General features: G+C 42.2%; 1 protein-coding gene across 5 annotated transcripts in view; it reads left to right on the top strand.

The window, feature by feature from the left end:
* Positions 1-24,367, top strand: part of MEIS1 (Meis homeobox 1) — a 145,308-nt gene that overhangs the window by 13,475 nt on the left and 107,466 nt on the right. For 4 of the 5 annotated variants that reach the window (XM_006114089.5, XM_006114090.5, XM_006114091.5 and 1 more), the window contains exons 3-6: positions 502-643; positions 1,075-1,125; positions 1,871-1,921; positions 3,204-3,350. In XM_006114089.5, coding sequence (XP_006114151.2) covers positions 502-643; positions 1,075-1,125; positions 1,871-1,921; positions 3,204-3,350 — 391 coding nt within the window. Of the gene's footprint in view, positions 1-291; positions 362-501; positions 644-1,074; positions 1,126-1,870; positions 1,922-3,203; positions 3,351-24,367 lie in introns of all 5 variants that reach the window. The other variant, XM_075925570.2, reaches the window with a different exon arrangement.

The following is a 24,367-nucleotide window of genomic DNA, read 5'->3' as shown; positions in this document are numbered from 1 at the left end:
TGGAGCGCTTGTGCTACCCGAATTGGGGCAACTCACTGGCAGTTTGGCAGGTCTTCGAAGTTAGCAGCTCTCATTTTGAACCTTAGCATTACCGATGCACAGGGGGATTTGCGCGTTCCACTGACCTGGGGTTTGTTTGGGGTGTTTTGTTTTTTAATCCAGAAAATTCCCCACTCGAAGGGGAGCTAAAATAATATTTTAAAAAAAAATGGAAAGGAAAGTTAATTCAAAATGGCTGCTGGAACCGCTTTGGTTTTATTCATAGCAAATGTTAACAATTTCTCTGGCCAGATATGCTGAAGCGATCATCAGATACAGTCCATGGCTCAGGGCCTTCGACTTCAGGTCTCTCGGTTGAAGGGTAGGTGAGCTATGATTGGGGGAGGGGTGCAGCTGGGGTGGAGGCAGTGGGTTTGCTAAAAGATCACCTTGGTTGTTTCTCCCCCCACTTATTCTGGGACTAACCAGTTTATTGTTTGTGACTGTTGTATTTTCTTTCAGACACCCCCTGTTCCCTCTTTTAGCACTGATCTTTGAGAAATGTGAATTAGCTACGTGCACTCCCCGGGAGCCCGGGGTAGCAGGAGGCGATGTTTGCTCCTCAGAGTCTTTCAATGAAGACATAGCAGTGTTCGCCAAACAGGTCAGCAAAACCATACTGGGAGAGGAGAACCCTGTAACGTAACAAGAAAACAAGTCTCCATTTAACATCCCCCCCCCCCCCGCATAGCCCCCTTCTGTACTGCCAGAAACCAATCAATACGATCTCGATTGTACCATTTCAAGAAAGAAAGAAAGCATGCCCTTTTTAAAAAAAAGTTTGATTGTTGGGATGTGCCGCTCACGCAAGATGGAGCGGATAGATGTAACTAATAATAAGGTCTGTGGGTATTTTCAGTGCATTTGTTTCATTTGTTTAAGTATTTATATGATGTACTAAATCTAACAGTCAGAGCTAGAAGGAAAGGTTACATAATGGACCCTACAGTGTAATGAAGCAAGACATAATAACGTTTGCTTTCTCTGTTTCCATATTTCAAGTCTTTTTTTCCCCTTCCCCTTTCTTATATTTAGATCCGAGCAGAAAAACCCCTATTTTCCTCTAATCCTGAACTGGATAACTTGGTAAGAGTTAACAACTCTCCCTTTTTTATTTCTCTGCCCTCTGGAGAGATGGGGCTAAGGTCTGACAAGGATTTTGGCTTTAAATGGGAATTTTCTCGCGTGGATCTTTTTAATTACCAGTAATCCAGTGTGGTAATTGCGTGCTAAGTAAAATCACATAACGAGGTACATAAAGAACGCCCCATCCAAATGAGAGTTTGGGGTCTTTATGGCAGACTTGGCTGCCTAAGCAGTGCATGGATTTATCTACGAATGTGTCAGTGTATTTGAGGGCTCCACATATCCCCTGCACCTTAGCTTTACGGGAAATGTAAACAACGACCATGGATAGAGATTAATAGTTTAACTAGCCGACCTAAAATGAAGTCCAGTTTTTTTAAAGGATAAACAAATACTTTGCCTCTGCATTTGGAACATTCTCTCCTCGTTTGCAAAGCGAGGATCCAACGTTGTTGCAATAGATTGCACTTTTGGAAGGAAATGTTTATGAGCCGTATAATTTAGCTGCTTCATTGCAATAGAATTTTTTGTTAACTCTAGCTTGCTTCTTGTTAAACAGCATACAAAGCCACTGCTATTAAGTTTTAGTGTTATTGCCATAAATCAAAGCAACTTTTTTATTTACTACTACTACTACTACTACTACTACTAAAATAGTGAAGCTATAGACTACAGCAGGGCAGCTGTGGATGTATACCGAAACTCAGGAATGAGATAGATGTTCATATTGTTTGTGTCTTTGCAGATGATTCAAGCCATACAAGTATTAAGGTTTCATCTATTGGAATTAGAGAAGGTAATTTTTTCTCTCTCTCTTTTTCTCCTACGTTTCAGTATTGCTGAAGTTCAGACTTCTGGTAAATTTGCATAAATGTCTTTCTGTCTGGTAATTAGTGTCAAGACCAATCTTAGCGTCCATTTCTCTTCGCAGTTTAATTACAATTTCAGCCTCTAAAACCGGGCTCACAAACGACCTGGCCTTGCGTTCATGTGAATACCTTCCTGTCTTTGTATACACACAGTTAGTTCTGTGTATTCCAGGTGATTTTTCAAATGTTGTTTGCTTATTTGTCTCAGCTTCGGAGATTGTTTTGGGGGTGAAGGTGCTTTGTTTCGTTTCAGTTATACTTTGGTCGAGATTTTTTTTAAGAAGCCATCTGCAGGTCAAAGTCAGGGCACAGATTGTCCTGTAACATTTTGCAGAGACAAAGCAGAGTTGATAGTCGTGTCCGTTTCTTGATTCTGTGAATGCTGTACACCTCTAAGCAAAGAGAGAATACACAGCCTTAATTTCCCCTTCCCCCATTCTGGAAATCTCAGCCACAATAACAATGGTAATAATTAATAATAATATGGACATCGACGTAATTCCAAACTAACGCACTTTCAGGCTTACAGTGGATTTTTATATGTAATTGATAGCTGCCTTACAAGAGAATCCCCCTTCTCCTAAAAATAAACATTTCGAGAGGTTTTTAAATGGTTGAAAAGTTTCTTTAGAACCCCCCGCCTTTTTATCTAACCACAACAGGCAGGTTGTTTTCACTCTACATGAAAGGTGTTAAAATATGTCCATTAATAGTGGGAAACTCAAGAACAAGTATATTACAATGATTTGGTGTTTAAGGTCATGGATGTCTATAATGTATTTCAGTATAGTTCATCCACATTTTTTTTAAATCTCTTTTCCCCTTCATATTATTTGGAAAGGGTTTATGATGAAATAACTGGTTGAAATTAAATAGTTTACCTTAAATGTCACCCGTGCAGGTCACCTCTCTCATGGCCACAGCTCCGGGAGCAGATGAATTTAACACGGGTGTTGAATATGTTGTAGCCTGTGAATCATCTTGTCACTGTCAATTTTCTGGGATATCTCTATTTTGCGAGAAAAGAAAGTTATTCCTAATTCTGGATGCGTCTAGAGGTCTCCGGGGGATAATTGCTGTGTGTTCCCCCCATTTAGAACTTTTGATGTCACTGGGTTGGAGATGGGGGGGTTGGTTGATTGTACTTGTCAATTTCACTTATGCACTCCTGATTATATTTTCATTTTTTTTACCTCTGCTATAATATAGGTACACGAATTATGTGACAATTTCTGCCACCGGTATATTAGCTGTTTGAAAGGAAAAATGCCAATCGATTTGGTGATAGACGATAGAGAAGGAGGATCAAAATCAGACAGTGAAGACATAACAAGATCAGCAAATCTAACAGATCAGGTATGATGATCTCTCTCTAGTGTTGCACACGCTGAAATTTGTATGCAGATCGCTTGCTGGGTCACTACGCCTCCTTTTATTATTTGCATATGATTAAGTCCCTTTTAGATAAATTTCCATCGAAATGAAAATTTTTGAATAATGTGGCTATTATTGCTTCATTAAGGCTTGCTCCCGGATTCGACCTGGCGAGATGAGCTTGTAAAAGCATTGCCTGCAAACTTGACCTGTTTCTTGTCGCTTTTAATTTTTGTCTTTATTTTATTTACCCTTTATAATAATAGACGCGTTAGCCGTGAATCGCAGGCTTCTGGATGTTTAGAAAGGAATAGCTGAGGCCATTTAGAAAAATAATAATAAAATCCGAGATAGGTGGTCCAGGGAAGACAGAGAGTGTTTGAAATCTAGCAAATACTGGCTATTTTCCTCCTGTCTCTACGGTTCATTAGTCTGTCTTGTCAGTTTTCCTTGGCCGGGCGCTTTTAGACCTCAGTGAACATTGCTTTGTGCACAGCCTGCCTTCTGCAAACGCGCCCGTTTTATTTTATTTAATAGAAAAATAAAACCGGACCAAGGTTTTAATTTATTTCCATTGATCTCTCAAGTCCCCCCCCCCCCAAACCTTCTCCTTTAGAAAAAAATAGTTTGGTGGTTTGTAGAATGTCTGTGTTAAAGCTGGGATTGACGAAACCCTAGAGGCTTCTGCACTCATTAACGTGTGCGTCTAGCGACGACTTGTGTTAGCTGCTTTCCTTCACTGGCTTGTAGTGTTGTTGTTTTTTATGGAAGCTCTTGGGTTAATTTCAAGAGGTTACCTAAAGCCAAATCAAGCTTCTAAAATATTAAAGAGAATGAGCTTGGCGTTTTGAGCTCCGTGTTATGAATTGTAAGGTTTTAATGGTTGGTTGTTTATGATTAGAAATGGTATTTGGTGTGGGGGTGGGGAGGGAATCTAACAACTAAAACTACGATCTGGTTTCTAGATACGATTCTAGGTGTAATGAGGCTGATTCCGGAGGCTTCCTTTTGTTAAAGCAAGGCGCAGTCAAGCAGACAGGAGTTTTCTTAGCTGCTTTGCCATTATCAAGAATATTGTCAACCAGAAGTTACTTTATAGATTACTTACAAAAAGGTGCACTACGCTTCAGCTTTGATATTAGCTCAGTTTTTTTTTAATGTACGAGAAAGCAGCAAAGATTATCGGACTGTTATTAATGTAGTGGTGGAACAGAAGAATGGTTTGACTTAAGGCATGAACTTGCAAGAAACCCAGTGTTTTTTAATTATCTTGAGAATGTAGAGGCTTTCAACTATTTCTAAATGTTAGCATGACTCTCTCTCTCTCTGCTCTCTCTCTCTGTCGCTCTCGCTCTGTCGCTCTCAACTTTTTTAATGAGACGTTGAAAACAAGATGGAAACATGGACATTGTTTCTGTCTGGTTGACTTGCATCCTACATAACTATTATAACGTTTAAAATGAGGGAACTGTTAAATTCAGATTTAGATTAGGAAAACTCGGATAGCTGCTGTTGAATAAAAATTGTAATCCAACAAGTCTAACTAGAAAATGGGTTTCTAAAAGCTTGGAGTGCTGGGTACATAAAGCTATTTGAGCAAATTACAAGAATCGCTCAGGGGCACGAATGAAATCAACACTTTAATTGCCTCCAAAATGAAGATTTATACCCCATTCTCCCAACGAATCATTATTTTATTAAAGTGAAAGCTAAAGAAATGAAGTTGTAGTTTGGGGTTGCTGGGTTTATTTTTTTTGTAAGGCTAAGGATGGATAAATTCATTGCACTCCCCGCGTTACCTATTCACTTTGTGCCCGCTTGTTAGTCATTTATCCTTCCCCTCCCCTCAGTGTGTGTGGCTTGCAAAGATTGCAAGAGAGATACCGAGGCCAAATTGTATTGTTGGCCAAAACAAAAGTTCATGCTTTCAACTGGTGAGTTGTGGTTTCACTGCGCATGGAATGGGTGTGACATTTTAGTGTGTCGCCTCCGGATTGCCCCATTTGGTATGTATTGGCTTCAGAAAGTTGAAGTAGACTGGAGGAAGGGCGGGGTGGGAGTTTTTAATTCCCACCCGCGGTAGGATGCGCGGAGAGGCCCAGGTGTCTTTTGCCCTCTCCTAAAACAGAGGGAGATGTTCTGGTTCTTCGCCGCCGCGCCTGAGGTTGGCTCCGCGGCTGCGGGCTCCGGCTGGTTTGTCCTCGCTGAGACGCGATCACTGGGGGCTGCGCGGCTCCCTCAGGAAGAGGCCTTGGGCGGCCGCGCGCGAAGCGAGGGGCCGGCTGGAAAGAGAAGGGTCCTCTCCGATCGCCAGTGAATGCGGCCCAGCCAGTTTGCAACCCGGTGCCTACTCCGGGCTGTGCGGACAAACGCAGATCCCCTTCAGGTGTTATGTGAGCCGCGGTGGCTAATTAACCCCTGTGTCTCTAGAGCCCACTGAGTTTCGGTGTAGCCGCCTTTCCCCTGCCAAGGGGAGCCCTGCGCTTGGATAGCTGCACTCCCCCCCCCCCTCCGCGAGCAAACCCCCTTGGCCACTCTAGGGTTTCCACGAGAGCCAGGGGCCTGGCATGGCCGCATCCCACTCGCAGCGGGCTTCCCTCGCTCCCTCCCTCTGGGACCTCTGCGCTCCCGGCGCAGCATCCCTGGAACACGCTGGAGGGCTTGGGTCCGTGCCTGCGCCCTCTTCCGCCGGGCACTGGCTCACCGCCCCGCGCACCAGCTCCTTTCCTTTTCGCCCCTCCAAGGCCCCGGCTGTGGGGTTGGTTGGAGAGCGCCCGTCGGGGGCTGCGGCCGCAGGCTGGGGTGCGCCAGGGTTATGGAGAGCAGTGGAAGGAGGACAGAGGGGCGCGTTGGTGGGATTGAGGGCAGGCGGCTTGGGAAGTGTGTGTGTGTGTGTGTGTGTGTGTGTGTGTGTGTGCGGGGTGCAGAAGTGGAGATGAAGGGCGAGTTTAGGGGCGCACGGGGCTCTGTGAGTGGGCAGCAAAAGGGGCTTAGGGGCGCACGAGGCCGTGCGGGTAGAAGGGAAGGGGACGCACGGGACCTTGCGAGGTTGGGAGCAAAGGGAATTTAGGGGCGCACGGAGTCCTGTGGGGTGGAGAGGAAGGGAGAGTTTAAGGGCGCACGGGGTTCTGTGGGGTGGGGAGAAAAAGGGCTCAGGGGGCCCTGCGAGGTGGGGAGCAGAGAGGGTGGAGAGGAAGCGGGTAAGTGGAGAAGAGGGTCAGCGTTGGGGACGGAGCTCCATCTCTGCGGGGGCAGCGCTAGCACCAAGTGGGTGAAATGGAGCCGGAGGCGCGCAGAGGTCGCCTCCTTGTTGGGACCCCGCTAATCGCTAGCCCGGCTCTGCCTGCTTGTCCCTACGCGCTGGAGCAGCTAAGCCTCCCTGGAGACGCTCATGGCAAAAGGAGGGAAGCGGGCGAGGCTCCTCTCGGGCCGGGGTGGGAGCGCGCCTGTTGAATGGTGGCCGAGCGCGGAGGAGCCGAAATCCCCCATCTCGGAGTCCCTCCTCAGGAAGGTGCTAAAACGCAAAGCCTTGAAATGCGCGCCCAGGGCCGAGCCCGCCTGGAGAGGTTAAAGACTAGCAGAGAACCGCACCGCTCTGGAGCCAGCCCCTAGCTGCGTGGGTTAATTGCCCAGTTGGGGACGAGGGAAATGCTGTGATTGAAAAGGTAAAAAAGAAACAAAACAAGTCAAACCAGTCACTTGCAGAGTTTAGCTGCAAATAGGTGTTGGGGGTCACTCCCGGCTCTCCAGTGTGCTGGGTGTGAACGGAAAGGGGTACACACCCTATGCTGGGGTCGTGCCATCAGGGTCCCAATAGGTTGTTTGGGGGCGTCCCAAGCCGCGGCTCAGTCGTGGCTAGAAATCGAGGTCACTCCGAGATGCAGTGAGGAGCATATGGGGAGCTAATACACACACTCTGCCAATGTATTTTTGTTCATGTCGGGAGCGACACTGTAAAGTAGCAAGATAGTAAAAAGTGTCTCCTGGTTAGGCTGATTTTCAACGCTAAGGCTGGGGAACACCTCCCGTCCACCGATCTGGCTTGATGGGTGGGTGAAAAGGGTTTTACTGCTGCCTTCTTTGCCTGTTTACAAGGGTCTCCGTGTAGCCACACCAGAATGGTTGGTGCTCAGCTGTGAGATGGTTAGATAAGAGTTACCGCTCAACTTTGTATTTTCCGTGCTTCGGCTGGTTACTTCTGCTCAGTCCTCGCTCTTGTTCATGAAAACATGTCTAGGGAGGCCAAGGGGAGACTAGTTTAGATCCCGCAAGTTCTTACTCTGGCAAATTAACTTCACTGGACGTTTTGACTCAGTAAAGACTCCAGTATCTGGCCCTTAATGATTAAATAATAAGGTGTTGACTGCTTGACACTCATCTGGCTAATTAGGATGTGCTTCCAAGTTCGTTTACTGGCCTGTACCTCTTTGAAATGCAAGTTATGTGCAGTTTTGGTGCTGTTGTTCTTTATGAGTAATATTGTCTGGTTAGTACTCTCTGAATAAGTTACATTGTCTGGTCAGTTTTGAATTCAGAAATGGAAGTATGTGAAGCTGCCCATGTGTACTAATGAAAGTGAGAGTAAATATGTAAAAGCCTTTTTTATGGATTTAACTATGTGTTCTTACAGCATGCATTGTAAAGGTTACAGTTAGTTTTTTTTTAATGTATTGCTTTTCTCCTATTTATTCTTTCCTTATAGGCCTCTCAGTGCTGGTGCTCTTAAGTCCCATGGTTAATGGAAAGCTATGACACTAATGCTAGATTTTGCAAAGTAAAGCCCTATAACACTAACCATTGTTCAGTGATTTAACTAGCTCAGTGGCAAGAGGTCACTAAAACATCCCTCTCCCACAAGAGTGACCCCATTGCCTGCTATTATGGAACCTGTAGAGTTGTTGTTTACCATTGTTATGATTTCCAGAGTAAAAGGCAGTTGTGTTTTTTCTTGGAAGAATTAAACTTAGGATCAGCAAATACCCTTATCTTAAAAAAAAAAAAAACCCCAAACAAAACAAAATAAAAAAACCTACCAAAAAACTAGTTGAAGTAGTCTTCAAATCACACAATTTTCAAAATAAACCATTTTATATAGTTAATTTCAACCATTTGTAGTCTAAATGTTTTAATGATTGTCATAGCTCTACAAGATTTAAAACAGTTATAGCTTGGCTTTGGTAGGAAAATTATATAGTGCAACTCTACACTATAAAACATAAAGGGTATCTGTAGTCGCAAAGCAGAAATTCAGTTTCTTATAAACTTTACTGTGGGGTTGTTTGCTGTACCATTACTTCACCTTGGTCCCGGGTATTATAGCCTGAACTGTAAAAGATTATAACATTTACCTTGAATAATGTGTATTTAGGTAACTTTTATAAATCAGCTTTTTAAAAAGAACACAGTATTTAAAAAGCAAACACAAAATCAAATAAAGTATGTCAGTAACATGGTAGCTTTTATTGGGACAACAGTATTTTCTTATGTAAAATAAACTTGTTGAACAAACATAAGATACTAAAATTTGACTAAATGATCCTTTAGTCATATACAAGACAATTAAGTATACAGAAATTTGTAAAAGAAAACCGGCAATTGGCCAAATTCCTATAGGGACTAGCAGGGAAATGATCAAAAAACGAACATGAAATAAGACTTCCTGTAAGAAGGTTCATAATTCAACATTATTTGACGCCACTGTCAGGGAAATTGTTGAAAGATAGTAAACTGGTATTAGAATCTCAGTCATTTTTGTTACAGTCTTAAATGTTTGCAACTGGGGCATTTCAGATGGATCCTTTTGGATTGTACTTCTGCCATATTTATAGGAAAGCTACTGTTGTCTTTAAGTTCCAATCTTTTTTTTAAATACACATCTTTGCAGAGCTTCTCTAAAAAAAGTGAAATTACATAGTATCTTTTTTTTTTCCAAACGGAAAGATTATTGAAAAGGAGGATTATTTTACAAATGAAGAGTTATAAAACAGGATACACTCTATAGAGTATACTTGTCAGGCTATCTCTGGCAAAGATGCATTATGTTGAAAATAACTCCAAAATATTTTGAATGTGTTAGGTTTAGTGTGTAATAGATTGTAGAGCAACGCACCTTGGAGAAATTAACTACTGACATGTGGTGTTGGGTTTTTTTTTTTTTTACCTTAGGTTAATTTTTGTGGCTGGCCTCAAACCATGGCAGTGAAAAATCTGCGTGAAGTTGAGACTGTTGCTGTCTTTGATATACATTTTGCACATTTACTAGGATGATGGGCACCAACATTAAAAAATTAGTACATAAAATGCAAAATGTATAGAACTGTATAATATAAATTCAGGTAACCATAAAGATCTGATATGAACCCAGTAAATAATATTGTTTTAAAAAGAGAACGAAAGAAGAAAAAGGAAAAAGAAAATTAAGATTGTCACTCTGATTTGAAATTTCACACTGGGCCTGAGAACTGTTTCAGCATTGGTTTAACTGATTTGGTTCAATATTTAGGAGCTGATCATGTCTAACTTTTGCTGCTGTTTATGTATGGAGGGGTCATATTAATGACATCTAAGACCTGCTGGCGTATATTCAGAAATGTTGTGATTTGAAATGTTGTTTATTAAAATAAGACTTCATAATCCTAAGGCACCAAAATACATTGTTAAATAGTTATATAGTCAGACCTTTATGATTACCTTAATTTATATTATAGAGTTCTATACATTTTGTATTTTATGTACTATTTGTTTTATATTGGTGCTCATCGTCCTAATATTTGAGCCCAAATGTTGTGTATCAAAGACAGCAACAGTTTCAACTTCAACTATTTCAGTAGTTAATTTTTCCAAGGTGCATTGCTTTAGCATCTACTACACACTAAACGTATTATAACTCTACAAATACTTTGAATATTTTAATCGTAATATGTATTTAAAACGTATAGCTTCTTTTTGGATTTATACATCTTTTCCAAAAGAAAATAGAGTACGAGGTGGCAATGATTAACTAGTTCATTTTTTAATTAACTTAAGGCCCAAGCCTTCTAACCCTAACTACTACATACAATTCTTACTATATTCAGTGGTGAGGATTTACATGATCAAGTCCGACTTCTTTTATAGTTTTATTTTTCAAAATTAAATCATGCTTGCTATAAAAACCTCATTTGAAATCTTGATGATCTTGTTTTTGCAACATTTCTAAATGCCATACTTCTTTCAAACTTTAAACATATATGTATATCTATTTTAATCTTTATTATAAATAATTGTGTGCATAGTAAGATGTGCACTTGAAGACATGATTGATCTTTTCGTGTTTGTGCATCTTATGTATGTGTACACACACACCCCAGTTCTAGTTTGTGGTAAAATTACCACATTCACTGTCACTCAGTGGTATGTTGTGGGAAGAAAAAGTGCTTTACATTATTTCTAGTCTTTATAGCTGAGGGGTTGATTCTTCCCTCGATACTCATACACAGCTACCAATAAAGTTAATGGGATTTACGCAAACACACTGAAGGGTGAACAGAGACCTGAGTGAGCAATATTAGCACTCTTGACTTAAAAAAAAAATCAAATTACATCACACTCAATCAAAATGAGTAACTGTAGTTCTTACAAATAAATACTGCTTTAAAAACAATTTAAATTTTAATGAAAATCCCATAAAACTTATTTAACGTATAAAATCTTTTCTTTTTAGTCCATTCGAAAAAAATCGCAGAGTAAGTATGTAAATTTTATTAATACATTTAATTTTTAAATAAATTATGTATGTCAGTTATGAAGGCAGACAGTCTTAACTAGATATTTACATTTTTGCATATTCTTAATATTACTTCTAGGTTGGAATTATCTTTACAAATGATAATACTGAATTGTATTCCATTCTGTTACTCCAGGCATTTTAACCCCGTCTCTTTATGCTGGTAACTTATAACCAACATGGACTCTTATAGCAATTGACAAATTTAGTTTTGCTATTGAGTTTTTCCCAAATGTACCAGTATTTTAAGAAGGTAACTCCAACTTTTAGTAATTTACCTTTTTTGTTTTACTTTTACATGTAGGATACCTTGGTTAACTAGATTTTCTCTGTCTCACCATAAGACCTAAAGCATGAATTAAAGATACAGTAATATGCTGGCTGTAACTTTGACTATTGTAACTTGACCTCTATTTATTTCCCCCAAAATGAGAAAAAAGCTTAACCCAAACTCAGGAACATAAGTGGAAGTTCTATTTTTGCAGTCCATTGTACTTAGGACTGCTTTAAAAAAAATTAGGTGCGATCACTGGAAAACCTCAGTACAGCCTATCATGTCATGTTAGGATAGTCAGGGTCTGGCATCTGTTAGTGTGTGGATTCTTGACATGTTAGATCCATATCAGCTTCCTCAGACTCAACATGTCAAGTCTTGTTGTTGTTTGTTGCGGTTTTTTGGAAGGAGAGGGCCAGTGAAGGGGGAACATTAGCAGGTAAAGAGCAAGAAAGTGTTTTCAATCAAAGGCCCGTGTGCTTTGCATATTATTCTGAATGTGAATTAACAAATACTGTAGCTGAATGTACTTTTATGGCTGTAATTGCATTCTGGATATAGATGTTTTTAATAGATGAACATGGTCTTAAAAAAATTCACTATTTTCAAAATTAACAAGACACAGTTTAAAATAGAGAAATTTGTCCTCCCCTAACTATAGTATTTTTTAAAATAGATGAACAGAAACAGGTAAAACTTCCATGGACGCTGCCTTTTTTGTGCTAACAAACAGGAAGTAAGAGAAATTAGGCGGGAACAAATTCATTCTGGAGAGTGATCAAATTCTGACTGTCTTGTGATTAACCAGTGGAACAAGCTATCAAAGGAAGTCATGGAGTCTTCATCTCTTGATGTATTCAGATATAAAATGGATGCCCTTCTGGAAAATGTGCTTTAGCCAAAGACAGGTTATTGGCCTCAACATGGGAGACTGGGAGAAATTTAGCATCCTATTATAAACAGGAGATCAAAGTAGTAAAGCTCATGGTCCTTTTTAGCATTAAAGTCTATTAACCCTGGACTTGTGTGTATGAGGACACTCAGCACTGGTCTACACTGTAAAAAATTACATTGTCAAAGATGCATCTCTCTGGGGTTTGTATTGATTGGTGTAGACCATGCTAGATTGATGGAAGAATGCTTCTCTTGATCTGTCTGCTGCCTCTTAGGCTTGGGGACAGTAAAGGGAGAGCCCTTCCCATCATCGTAGTAATGTCTATATTGAAGTGCTACAGTGGCACAGCTATAGTGTTAAGTGCAGACACAGCCTTCAAATTCATTTTAACTTTTAACTAAAAGCTGAAGTGTATCGAACCCCTGTGTAGATGCTCTGTCAGAAGTAAAGTGGCTCTAATTCACTTCATCTTAATCCCCTTTGAAGGAGGATTAAGTTAAATAAAATTAAGGGCACTTTACTTCTGAATGAGAGCGTCCACACAAGGATTAAGTGTGCTTTAATTTCACACCTTAAACTTCACACTTTTCGTTAATTCCTCTTTACTTTTCTGAGTATCTCCATGTAGACATGCCTTGTGTTGAGCAGAACTTTAATTTGCAAGTAATCTATGAACTTTGCCTTAAACATTCTACTCATTATGCCTAAAATGCTGGGATCTGACCCTTTGTGGGTAAATTTCTCTGTGTGTGTGTCTAAGTATTTTTCAAGTAGGTTGAAAACAAAATATTTAATACATGCATCTGTGTATCATATGTATTTTTCAGGTAAAGACAATTTGTTTACAAATCAAGCTAAAATATATAAATATATTTACGTTACATGATTCCAAGGAATTTCAACTGAAATTAAATAACTGGCACATTTTTTCTGAGAAATAGCATGGTCTAATTTCTGTCCCTTTCCCTGCTGTTGTGGAAATACAGTGTGTCTTTAGGCAAGTCCTGGACAAAGGCCACACCAACCCAAAAACTAACCTTTGAAGACATTAAGATTCTGAGGGATATCTGGGGGCCAGGCCATTGGGCAATGTGGAGAGTGCACTCTGACAAGGGGCAGGACCTTGAGAGGAAGGGGAGTGGGTGGAAGAGGTGGGGCTAGAGGTAGCCAGCCCTGAGCACTGCCCAGATCACGCTGTACCTCACCGTGCCAGCCCTTCAGTGCTGCTCAGTGCTCCAGCAGCGATTTAAAGGGGCCAATACCTTGACTGCTACTGCAATATCAGTGGCCATGTCCAGGATCCCTGGGCCATTTTGAGTCGCCAGGACCCAGAGCAACTGCTCCATATGCCCCCTCCTGTTGGTGGGTCTGGAGAGTTCACTGTCATAGTTCTTCCCTGGCTGCTTCTTTTCTCCTGCTCAGCTACTCTGGACATTGAGTAGAGATGTTGATGGTCTCATTCATTCTCTACCCAGTTGCTCTTGGCAGTCAGCGAGCAGGAGAACAAGCCTGCTTGTTCTTATGTGTCTGGACTGACGAGCTTCAACTGACGTAGCTAAAAAAGGGAACAGAAGTTGAGAGACAGTTTCTGAGTGAGGTAACCCAGATTATCTTTCTTTTGTTGAAATTCCTGGATGTTGACTGGCAATAAAATAAAGAATTACAAACTGAAACATAGCTGCCTGAAAAACAATGCTAAAATGTATGCTGAAAGCTCTTTTAAAGTAAATTTCAAAGTTCAGTTTTATTTTCTTCCTCTCTTACTTTCTCTTACATCTTGACCATTGTTACGCTGAACATGGTAGCCTCATTGGAATAAACTCAGACATGAGTTAAAATACTGAAGCATTTCTGTGAGAATCTTAAATAATTTGTGTATGTTTATACATTTTATGCATATTGTTTAGATTCATGTCTGCAAATGCTGGCAGGTGCTGTTCTTCACATGGCGAGTTCCACAGTGACAAAGCAGTTGAGCAGCACACTCAGAACTTTTGTAGGGTTATCTGTTAGGAAAGGTATTATCAGATGAAATACACATGAATAATGACCATTCACTCCTGGTCACCAGACTGGGTTCTCTTTTCAAAGATGTTTTGCACGAGAAAGTTTTCGGTTAACATAATGCCTTTTTCATATATAAGGCTGGCTGTAGGTCTACTTGACTTGGAGTTTCTTCATGAAGTGTCCAGTCCAGCACGCATTGTAGCAAATGGAAATACTCCCGTTGATGTCACTGAGCATTGGTTCAGGCCTCAATACTTTATTTTCAGCTCAAGACTTATTTTAATGTCAAGCAAATATGTGTGTGCAGGCCTCTTTGTTGAAATAGCCAGGTCAACAGTGTTTCAGCAGGAGAGGCTTAAATATTCTGTGGGTTAAAAGAACTGTCATTGATAAGTTTTTTTTAAAAATATGAACAGTAAAGCAATGACCGATGACATCACAGTTAACGTACTGTTTTCAAACAGATGAACAAAATGAAAAGCAGTGGTATTAAATCCTTCCATTCAGAGTTAATTTAAGTTCTTCTGCAAGCTTCTCTCATACGGATATCGTATAAATGCCCACTTATGTTCCCATTTGAATTCCTGGCCCTTAATAAAGAAAATTATTGTATTGTGTGTAAAAAGCAGTATTTAATGCAATCTCCTGACTTTATTTTAACTGTGAAATTTTAACTTTCAATTTTAATTTTATTATGTTTTTGCATTTAATTTCCTTGTTTTTATAAAAGGGGGAAAAGAATTACTCATGCTGTTTAATGCTGGCTTTTAAGCGGTTCCAATTCCAATTTGAAGTTCATGAAGGAAGGGTGAATTCAAACCTTTGCTATTACTAGTTTACTTACATTGTGATGGCTGCATCTGGGCAAATGTAAAAGATAGAAATTTACAGCTGAATTGTGACTCTTCCAGGGCATGCGGTTCGAAGGGAGATGATGTAATTCTACCCCACTCCATTAATTTAGGCCTTGTCTACACTGGGCATTTTAGTCAGCAACTTTAGTGCAGACAGACTGAACTGAAATTTTCACCAGTATAGTTTTCATTGGTTAGGCCGAGATATCAGGGCAAATTGTGGCATTTCCTGTTTACGCTAGAAGTATGCAGAGAAGGAGCAAAATCTTTAACTTCATCCTTGGTATTAGACCACACCCTCATCCACTGGCTACTGTTACAATCAGTGGGGATTTCATTGATTTAAATTGGAATGTCAGGCAGTACCACCAAGGTGGCTAGGTGCCTGCTTACTGATCGATCCAGAAAGCATGTTTGAAAAGGGAATCCAGTGGTGTCCAGTACTGTGAGTGGGAGAAGTGCTCCTGGGTCAACATTCATGACTACTCTTACTTAGCTGGGACCACCTCCTGTCTGTTTCAAGCAGCTGCAGCTCCCAGTCCTGGCTTTGCAGGAAAATCTTCCCTAACCCAGGCAGGAGGGTGGGAAGGGAAAAGCAGTGAGAGGCAGGAGGTAAGAGGAGTGGATGAGAGTGTGGTCTAAGAGGCGTTGGGCGGTGGGGGAGAGGAAGTTCCAGCACACTTGCTGGAGTGTCTTTTTTAAAATGTTACTAAGTTGGCAACCCTAAGCACCACCGCTTTCAAATATGATCCCACCAGATTTCACATGTTCAGGATTAAATATAGTCAGCCCTTGGTTAGGAGCACTCTGAGGAAGACCCAAGTGCTACCAAAAGTGATGCCGGCAACTTAGTAGGTGATAATTTTGCCTCTGACTTAGAACTGAATCAGTGTTTCAACCAGATGCTAAGAAATTGCTGCTGCAGGTCTTTTTGGAGGGGATCTGAAATTATAGTCTTGATCATTCATGTTCGTTAAAAAATCCCAGGGTACCATGTAAAAGAGTGCTACTTTGTATATGTAATGGGGAGGCCAAATTCAATTTGGGCCAAATGGCAAAATCTTGATTGCTTTCTCTTTTATTTTTGTGACATGGCGTTGCTGCGCGCTATTAAACAGTTCATGCATTCTGCCTCAGTGGTGACTGCATTAATGACTTAATTAAGCTTGATCTGAGAAATCTCACATACATGTGGACAATGGCTCATTATATGTATACATGTTTTTTGTCATTGAAACCTGGGTGGTGTCCTTTCCATGATTTTTGTTAAGGGCCAGAATAAAGCATTGCCCATGTCCAGTGAGTGCTATAGCTGGGGTATGGATTTTTAAGCTGTTACACATGTTCCCAGTCAGGATTTGGCCCATAGTTGGCGTGGAATGATATGGAGACCTACCTGCTTGTTTTTGAGCATGCCACTTAACTACTCCATTCTTTGGTTTCTCCACCAGTGAAAAGGGATTATACTACTCACTTAGGTTCATGGCGCGGAGTGAGGGGCGGGAGGATGGACTTGTGTGGCTTGATATTTGAAATCCTTCCCTAAAGGTACTAAATGACTCCAGTAATAGTTTGTTAAACGTTTAATTGTGTTACTGCTGGATAACAGTCAAAACCAGGTTAGCTAGTACTCTGTGTTTTCGCTCTGTGTATACAGTAGTCTAAACATAGCAGAAGTGAGGCAATTTTTTTTTATCAGAGAGCTTGGTATCTTAGGTTATTTTATTTATATAGGCCCAGGGCACAAGTGTATCTGGTTTATGGATGGGTATACAAGGCAGGGATGGGGGAGGAAGGAAAAGAATTTCCACCTCATTTTCCCTCTCCACTTGTATTGCAAGAGGTGATAATAGTTACAATCCTAGCCCTCTCTTGAATGTAGTAAATGCTCCCTGTTATTATTATCAAGGCTAGCTGACTCAGAAATGTCCAAGTCCATGCTCTGATCTGTGTTGATTCATGCAGTTATCCCAGTTGGCACAGGAGATGGCACTGTATCAGGAGAGAGTCCTTCTCTTTTCCTGGAGATCTTGTGCTTCTTCACTGGCCCATAATGCGGTCTTCTGTGTATCAAATATTAAAAAATATAGTTTATAGTTTTGCATTGTAACTTAAATGAGTAAATGCAGTACTTCTGGGCAGGGAAAATGAAACTCTAAATACCAAATAAATATGTAAGTATAAATACCAAATGTACATAAACATTTCCATGATATGAAGCAAAAATGTTACTAGAAGTATTGTTGAGAAGCATTATGAAGTTGAGCAGTTGACTTGCTAAAGGATTGGCCACAAGCCATGAAGAATCTGAATTGTGGAGATTCCAGTTTGTAAGCCCTCTGGAGATAAACGGATAGTAAGTCATGGAATGCATGACTTCTAGATCACTTTGAAATGCGGTGGTGCTTGTCTTTTTTATGCTTTAAAGGTTAGCAAAACACTTTGCACATGATATGGCATTTTAAAGGTATGTAGGATAGCTTTGGACAGAGGCATAATGATAGTCAAGCATGTTGGCTTTCATTATTATGGAATAACTGTATTTTTAAACAATCTGGAAATGAAAGTTTTCTGTTAACTATGCAGTGCCATAAATTCACCTACTCCAAATCACACATGATATATGCTAACTAGCTTAAAAATAATTTTATGGTTGTGACACCATGGCTGTAATGTAACTATCATGACCGGGTTTTGATACTCATGCTGAATAGCACATTAATCCAAGAATAATCACACTGACGTCTATGAGATTACTTATGGAGTGAAGTGCTACTTAGAGTGAGTAAACTTATTGGAGTTTGCCCCAAAGTTTGCAATATGTAAAATATTATGATGTTGCAATCCCACCTCCCATAATCATGCTTTTTTATAGCTTTTCTAAGAAAAAGTTCAGTGCTATCTTTAAAATGTGGGGTCTTGTTACAAGAAATTGCCCAAGAAATTCTTGTGGAGGAGAGAGAAAGGAAGGTAGATATTCACTTTGTGGATAGGCTGAAAGGGGTTTTTTCTTGTTATAGTTTTGAATTAATCATCGCATGAAATACTAAATGGCAGAACTGTGATTGCCTCGACAGACATTAGGTCTGATGATCCAGAGCGGTGCTTAATACCCTTCATTCTTTTTGAACTCAGTGGACGCTTGCATGTGATCAAGACCAGGGATGTTAAGTTACAGTGACATTGGTAGAACCCACGTGTACGTGTCTTTTATATATATATATATATCAATGGAATTGAGGTTTAAAGTGTGGAACTATTTGTCCTTGTGTTGTAAAAAGGGCAGAGATTAAAACTATTATCCACTGAAGATGTCTTAGCAAACTGAAGTGACAGTAGGTTTGTACTGTTGTAGGTTCTTGACTGTATAACATATTTTAAGGTGGAGAGAGAAATCCTGTATCATAATCAGCTGCAATCAGTTACACTGATAGTTCATACTTTATTTATTGTTTACTTCTGAGGTAAATACTGGCATGTGGAGCAGCTCCCTGGGATGGAGCTGGTTCCTGAATTAAGAAAGCAGGACAAGGAGCCCTCTGAGGTATAGCCATGGGCTGTGTTCTGGAGTGGCTTTGGGCCTAGGGCATTCACATGGGGAACACACAGTGATAGGTTCAAGTCCCACCCATGCCGGGAGTGACTAGAAGGCATATTATGATTTCATTGCTCCATGGACTTCAGGGGTGTTAATTATAGCCAGGGCTTGACAAATAACATAATCTACTTGCCCATGGTGAGTAGATTACACCCCAGAAGAACCTGTGCAGAGTGATCTGGCAGAGCTGAGTGGCTGGTGAGCAGGGCTTGGCAAGCCCTGGTTATAGCTACCCCGCATTGTAGCTGCATAGTCTTTCAAATGACTACAGAAATAAAACATAACACTTAAACCTCCTGCTCTTGAGCAGGCCCTCTACTCTGTTACCATAAGAGGAACTTCTGGATGACCTTTTGAGTCAAGTTTTCAGCTCTCTTCCCAAAGAAAACTTGGAGAGATGGGGATGAAAGTGGCCTTTGCTTCAGGATGAGTAGAATCTAGGGATGTTAGATAACATGTAATTGAATTGTCGTGTAACCCCATGACATTTTAATCGTTACACAACTATTGGATAGTCCCTGGAAGCAGGGTCGGCAGCCAGTGCGCTCCTGGCCCCACTCTGGGGAGCCTTCTACCACTCCATGCTGCTACCTCTCTATCAGAGACAGCAGAGTGTGGGGCGGGGAGAGGGGCAGGCGCGTGGGCAGGGAGAGGGGCAGCGCGTGGGGCGAGGAGAGGGGCGGGGAGTGGGGCAGTGCTCATGAGGAGCCATCTTAAAGCTGGCTTGCCATGGGCATTGGCTTTCGCCTCCCCCCCTTGCTGCCTCTGATATAGAGGCAACAAGTGTGTGTGTGAGGGAAATGTGAGTATTTGACAGGATTAACCAATAAGCCCAGGCTACACATTGACATCCCTAATAGAATCAGCTGCCTGTGATGGAATCTCATGGAATCTGTGCATAGGAATGAGTAGATATGCATGTTTTCAAAGATCTTTCAAATAATCTGGATGTTTGGCTCCTTGAGACCCCTTGTGTATTCTGATTATCTCTAGTTCCCCCTCCCAGTTTTGTAACTATAATGCCCTAAGTAGCCACATAAGTGCTCAAAGTAGCCCTTCCTCTCCCTGCATATTTTACAGAGATGTGGGACTAGTAAGTACAATATCAGAAAAGAGCGAAAATAAATTTGCTAACTTAAAAATAATCCTTCTTTGCTTATCATTCTTCCATTGTTTTCTCTTCTTTCATATCCCACCTCTTTGGTTTATCCCCAACTTCTTTTATTTTCTCATTTATGCCTGCTGTTGTTTTTATACAGTACTTTTAGTGTTACTACACCCTGTGATATATGCATGTCAGAGAGTGGTGATATCCTATTTTTAATAAGAAGGAACTTAAATAGGAACATTGTGACCTGACCAATGCTGCAGATGCAGCCATATAAGAGCAAGGATCAGTATTTAGGATCAGTATTCAGGAGCCTAAGGATGTCTTCTGCTTCTTTGTTAAGTAGGCCTTGTCAGCTCTAATGCTGTTAAGTTTCTCTTTGTGGCCACAGTCATGATGGCTAGGCAAGCCTGAAACTAAACTGTACCTCATGTAAGTCCCATTTTGAGGAATGTTACTCATTTTAGTCTCAAACTTACCTCCAGTCCATACAAAGTTGCCCCTTGCTGCTTCTGTTAGAATTGCTAGCAACTGAAATAGCCACAAAACAGGTTATAGAAAAGTTATTTACACCAAAGGAGGGACTCCTGCAACATTTTATGTTTTCTGCCTCAATGATTATTTTTGGTCATTGTCACACATTACTATTCCCAGTTGGTCTTGGCAAGCTGAAAGGGATGGTTGTGAGCTGACAGCCTGAGCCCCATAAAAAGCTGCTTAGATGGCACAACTGCCAACTGGTCTGGGGTCCCCCCCAGGAAAATCAAATGTCTTGTAGGTGTGGAATTTATGGTCCCCAAACACCAGCACTTGGCAACTGTATGGACGACAGAACAAATAATGACTTTTTTAAAAGAAAATATTTATCAAAGCCAACTTTCAGTCCTAGCAATCTACTACATATTTTATACAGTTTGTGAGTCAGTGTCTGTCTGTCTGTTCAACAACTGAAACTCCCCTTCTCCTGATTCATATGCGGATGCATAAAACCATACGGAAAAGAGAGAGAATTACAGGCAGGTGAAAGGGGCTGGGGGCATGTCCCATCCCCCGTCCAGGAGTGCGTGAGACTCCCATCCCCAGGCACCCTTTAAAGAGTGCGGAAGGGGGGAGGGGAGTTGAAGCCCCCCCAATCCCCTCGATTCATATGGAAACAATGCTGGTTGTTCTCCCATAAGCAAGTGCACCGTTGGCGGCATTCCTTACTCTGGCTGGGGAGCAGAGGGGCAGACAAACCTGAACCTGCCCCAATGGGGAGACATGCACCCATCCCCGGGCTGTGTCGTCTGGAGCTGCAGCTGCTATGGAGAAGCGCTTCTTACCTGGCCCCTAGCTGCTGGGGACAGCCTGCATACTGAGCCCCTCATCCACAGCCCCACCCCAGAGCAATGATTTAAATGAAGAAAAACAAAAAATTGAGTTAAGCACCTGAGCAATTCTGGGTAAATCTTTTATTTGGCTAATTTTTGAAGGCTTTGTTCCCACTGAAAAAGATTAGAAACTTATTTTGTTTAAATGAAAGAATATATAGGATTATCTTGTAATTACCAAGGGTTCAAAAATCAGGTGTGGGGGGGGGGGGGAGGCGGGAGGCCTATGGGAGAGAGAAGACCATCCCTGCCAGTCACTTGAGCTCAAGGAGAATGTAAGCTGTAGTAGTATTAGGGTTTATATCCTCTGTAGGCTGCAACCACGAGAAGATTATTTTTCTCTCACAGTTCAGCAGTGTTGATATTCTATCCAGTGGTGAGCAGGGGCACATAGCTATAACAAAAACATGACACTATGCTAGAGAACACCAGGCCCACCAACAGGGAGGGGGCAAAAGGGGCAATTGCATAGGGGCTTGGCATTTCAAAGGGGTGCGGAGCTGCCAGTCACTGCGGCTGGAGCACCGGGTCCCTCTGAATTGCCATGGGAGTGCCGAAGCTCTGCTCTGCATGGCTCTAAGGGCTGTGGGGGGAGGGCTCTGGAGGCTGACTACCCTCAGCCCCACCTCTTCCACTTGAGGCTACTCCCCTTCTGAGGGCATAGAGCTGGATTCCCCCATATTTTGCTCGCGGTGGCTATCAGCCTCACTGGGGAGTGCATCCTGATGGGTGGCTAATGAGCTGAGCTCCCAGGAGGCGGATCCCGTAAAGCCAAACAAAACATCATGTGTGTTGAGCAACCCTCTGTCTGAAAAACTATTCCATAATAGACACTAAACCTAGCGAGCACAGCCATCTTTATTAGAAGGTTACCTCCACTAAATAACCCTGTTTTACGGGGTGGGGTCAGTTCCTCGAGTGATGGGTCAAAGCACTTTTTCTGGGCCTTTGTCTTCATCTCCTCTTTAATAAACAACAGTAATTTGTATAGTGATAGCACCTGGAGCTTCAGTAATGGTCTAGGAACCCATGGTGCTGGATGCAGTTCAAATGTTTTCTGATGTTTTTAAGAAACAACAAAAATCCAAGAGAACAAACTCTCAACAGATGTTACCATTTATGGGAAATATAGCCCAGTTACGTGAATACTACAGAAATGGCATGTAGCAATACTTACACTGAATTAATAATTTGGTTACTACCTACATTTGTTACTCCTGCCTCTCCTGATCAATAAGTCTTGATTTTGACTTCTGTTGTGTTGGCTGTCTGCGTATGAGGCTCCTTAAAATGTCATCTTTGCCATCACTATGCAGGCATGCCAGTTGACTTCTGCCAGTGGTAGAGCTCCAGCAATATTGGCAGCAACCATGATAGGTGGATGTAAGAGAATATTTCCTAAAACACTTGATTTCTCTCCACTTTGCAGTGTTTCTCTTTTTCATCCTGTACAGCTCCACACACTATGTTAAATACATTTGTCCTTGCTTCAATAAATATAGGTAAGGTATAATAAATAATAATAGGAGAAAACTGGTGCTCCTGGCAATGTTGAAATGTGAGGTATATCTGTAGTTATTTTCTTTCCATGTCTTTTTTTGCTTTATTTTTTCATTATTTTCTGAAGTGTGTTTTAACAAATTTGAAAACCAACAGAAGAGCTAGGAAATGAGCTTCAAAAGTGGAGTAAGCACAGAATAAGTTAAAACCCTTCTTGTATAAGTTTTTATTTGTCCTCTACATGATGTGTGGTATTAGAGGTACCCTGCACTGTACCTCTAATACAGTTATTAGTTATTTTAAATCTTTCATGCATCCATTAGAGACAAGGTGGGTCTCTTATTGGATCAGCTTCTGTTGGTGCAAAAGGCCAGTTTCAGACCTGAAGAAGAGCTCTATGGAGCATGAAAACTTGACTCTTTCACCAGAAGAAGTTGGTGCAATAAAAGATATTGCCTCACCCACTTTGTTTCTTGCATACCCTGGGGCAGTGGCACTGGAACTGTTTTTAGGATGGGGGTGCTGAGCTGTGCCCTCCTACACCTGTTTGTGCTCCCCGCCTCCCCAGGTTGGGGTCACACCTAGGGTTGCCAACTCTTCCAGACTGGATGCCATTAAGGAAACGGTGTCTGGTCTGTCCAGTCTGGGCAAGATAGCCTTTTAACCACAGCCTTTTAACCACAGCTGTGGAGCCCCAGGCTGGCTGTAGGACCCCGAGTGCAGCCTCCAGGACTGGTGGCCTGGACTGCAAGAACAATGGGCTGCAGAGCCTGTGGGTATGGTGCGGGTGGGGGGTTACCGAAGCTGGTAGGACCCCCGAGGCTAGAAGCCGGAACTGGTGGTGGGGCTAGTCATTGGGCAAGGGCAAGCCAGGTGGAAAATCTAGAGGTGCTACTGCACCTCCCACACCCTACTTCCTGTGCCTATTTCCTGGCACCAACACAGCTACAACACCATGGTAAATATATATCCATTAGAAGACTTACCCGGCATTGCCCAGGTCCTTCAGGGCAGGAAGCTGGTGGGAGTGTGTGTGCAAGAGTAAGGGCAGGACCTTGGGGATATGGGGAGGCTGAGGGCAGGAGGCTGGAGTGTACGGGGGTGCAGAAGTCAGGGCAGGAGGCAAGAGAAGTGGGATTGTAGGAATCAGGGCGGGGGATTGGGAAGAGGGGGCGCTCAGGGGACTGTGAGGGAGCCCAGACCAGGCGGTGAAGGTGGCTGCCAACTTCTCCCTGGGGTTGGCCCGGGGCAAAGACCATACATCCCTCTCGTTGGCTTGTCCCTGGATTTGGGGAGGGGGGTAGACTGTACACCCTGCCCTCTGGCTTCAGCCTGGGGCAGAGGGACCATGCAGCATGCCTGTTGGCTTGTTCCTGGGGCGGGGGAGTGGGGGACTGGGCCAGGGAAGAGGGAGCCCACACAGGCTGCCCCTGCCAGTGCTCCGTGGTCCCAGGCCTGGTCATGGGTATGGGGGATGGACGCGTACAGTCTGTTCCCACAAGTGCTTCCTGATCTGGGGCACAGGGCAGAGGTGGCACAGGCCATCCCTGCTGGTGCGTCCTGGTCCAGGGCGAGGAGGAGCCGTACAATCTCTTCTCGCTGGTTCCCCCCCATCCTGGGCGGGGGGA

This window comes from Pelodiscus sinensis, chromosome 3 (assembly GCF_052426305.1).
Source record: "Pelodiscus sinensis isolate ZL-2025 chromosome 3, ASM5242630v1, whole genome shotgun sequence".
NCBI classification, from domain to species: domain Eukaryota; kingdom Metazoa; phylum Chordata; order Testudines; family Trionychidae; genus Pelodiscus; species Pelodiscus sinensis.
Note: the sequence above shows the minus strand (reverse complement) of the source record. Positions and strands in the feature narration are given on the sequence as shown.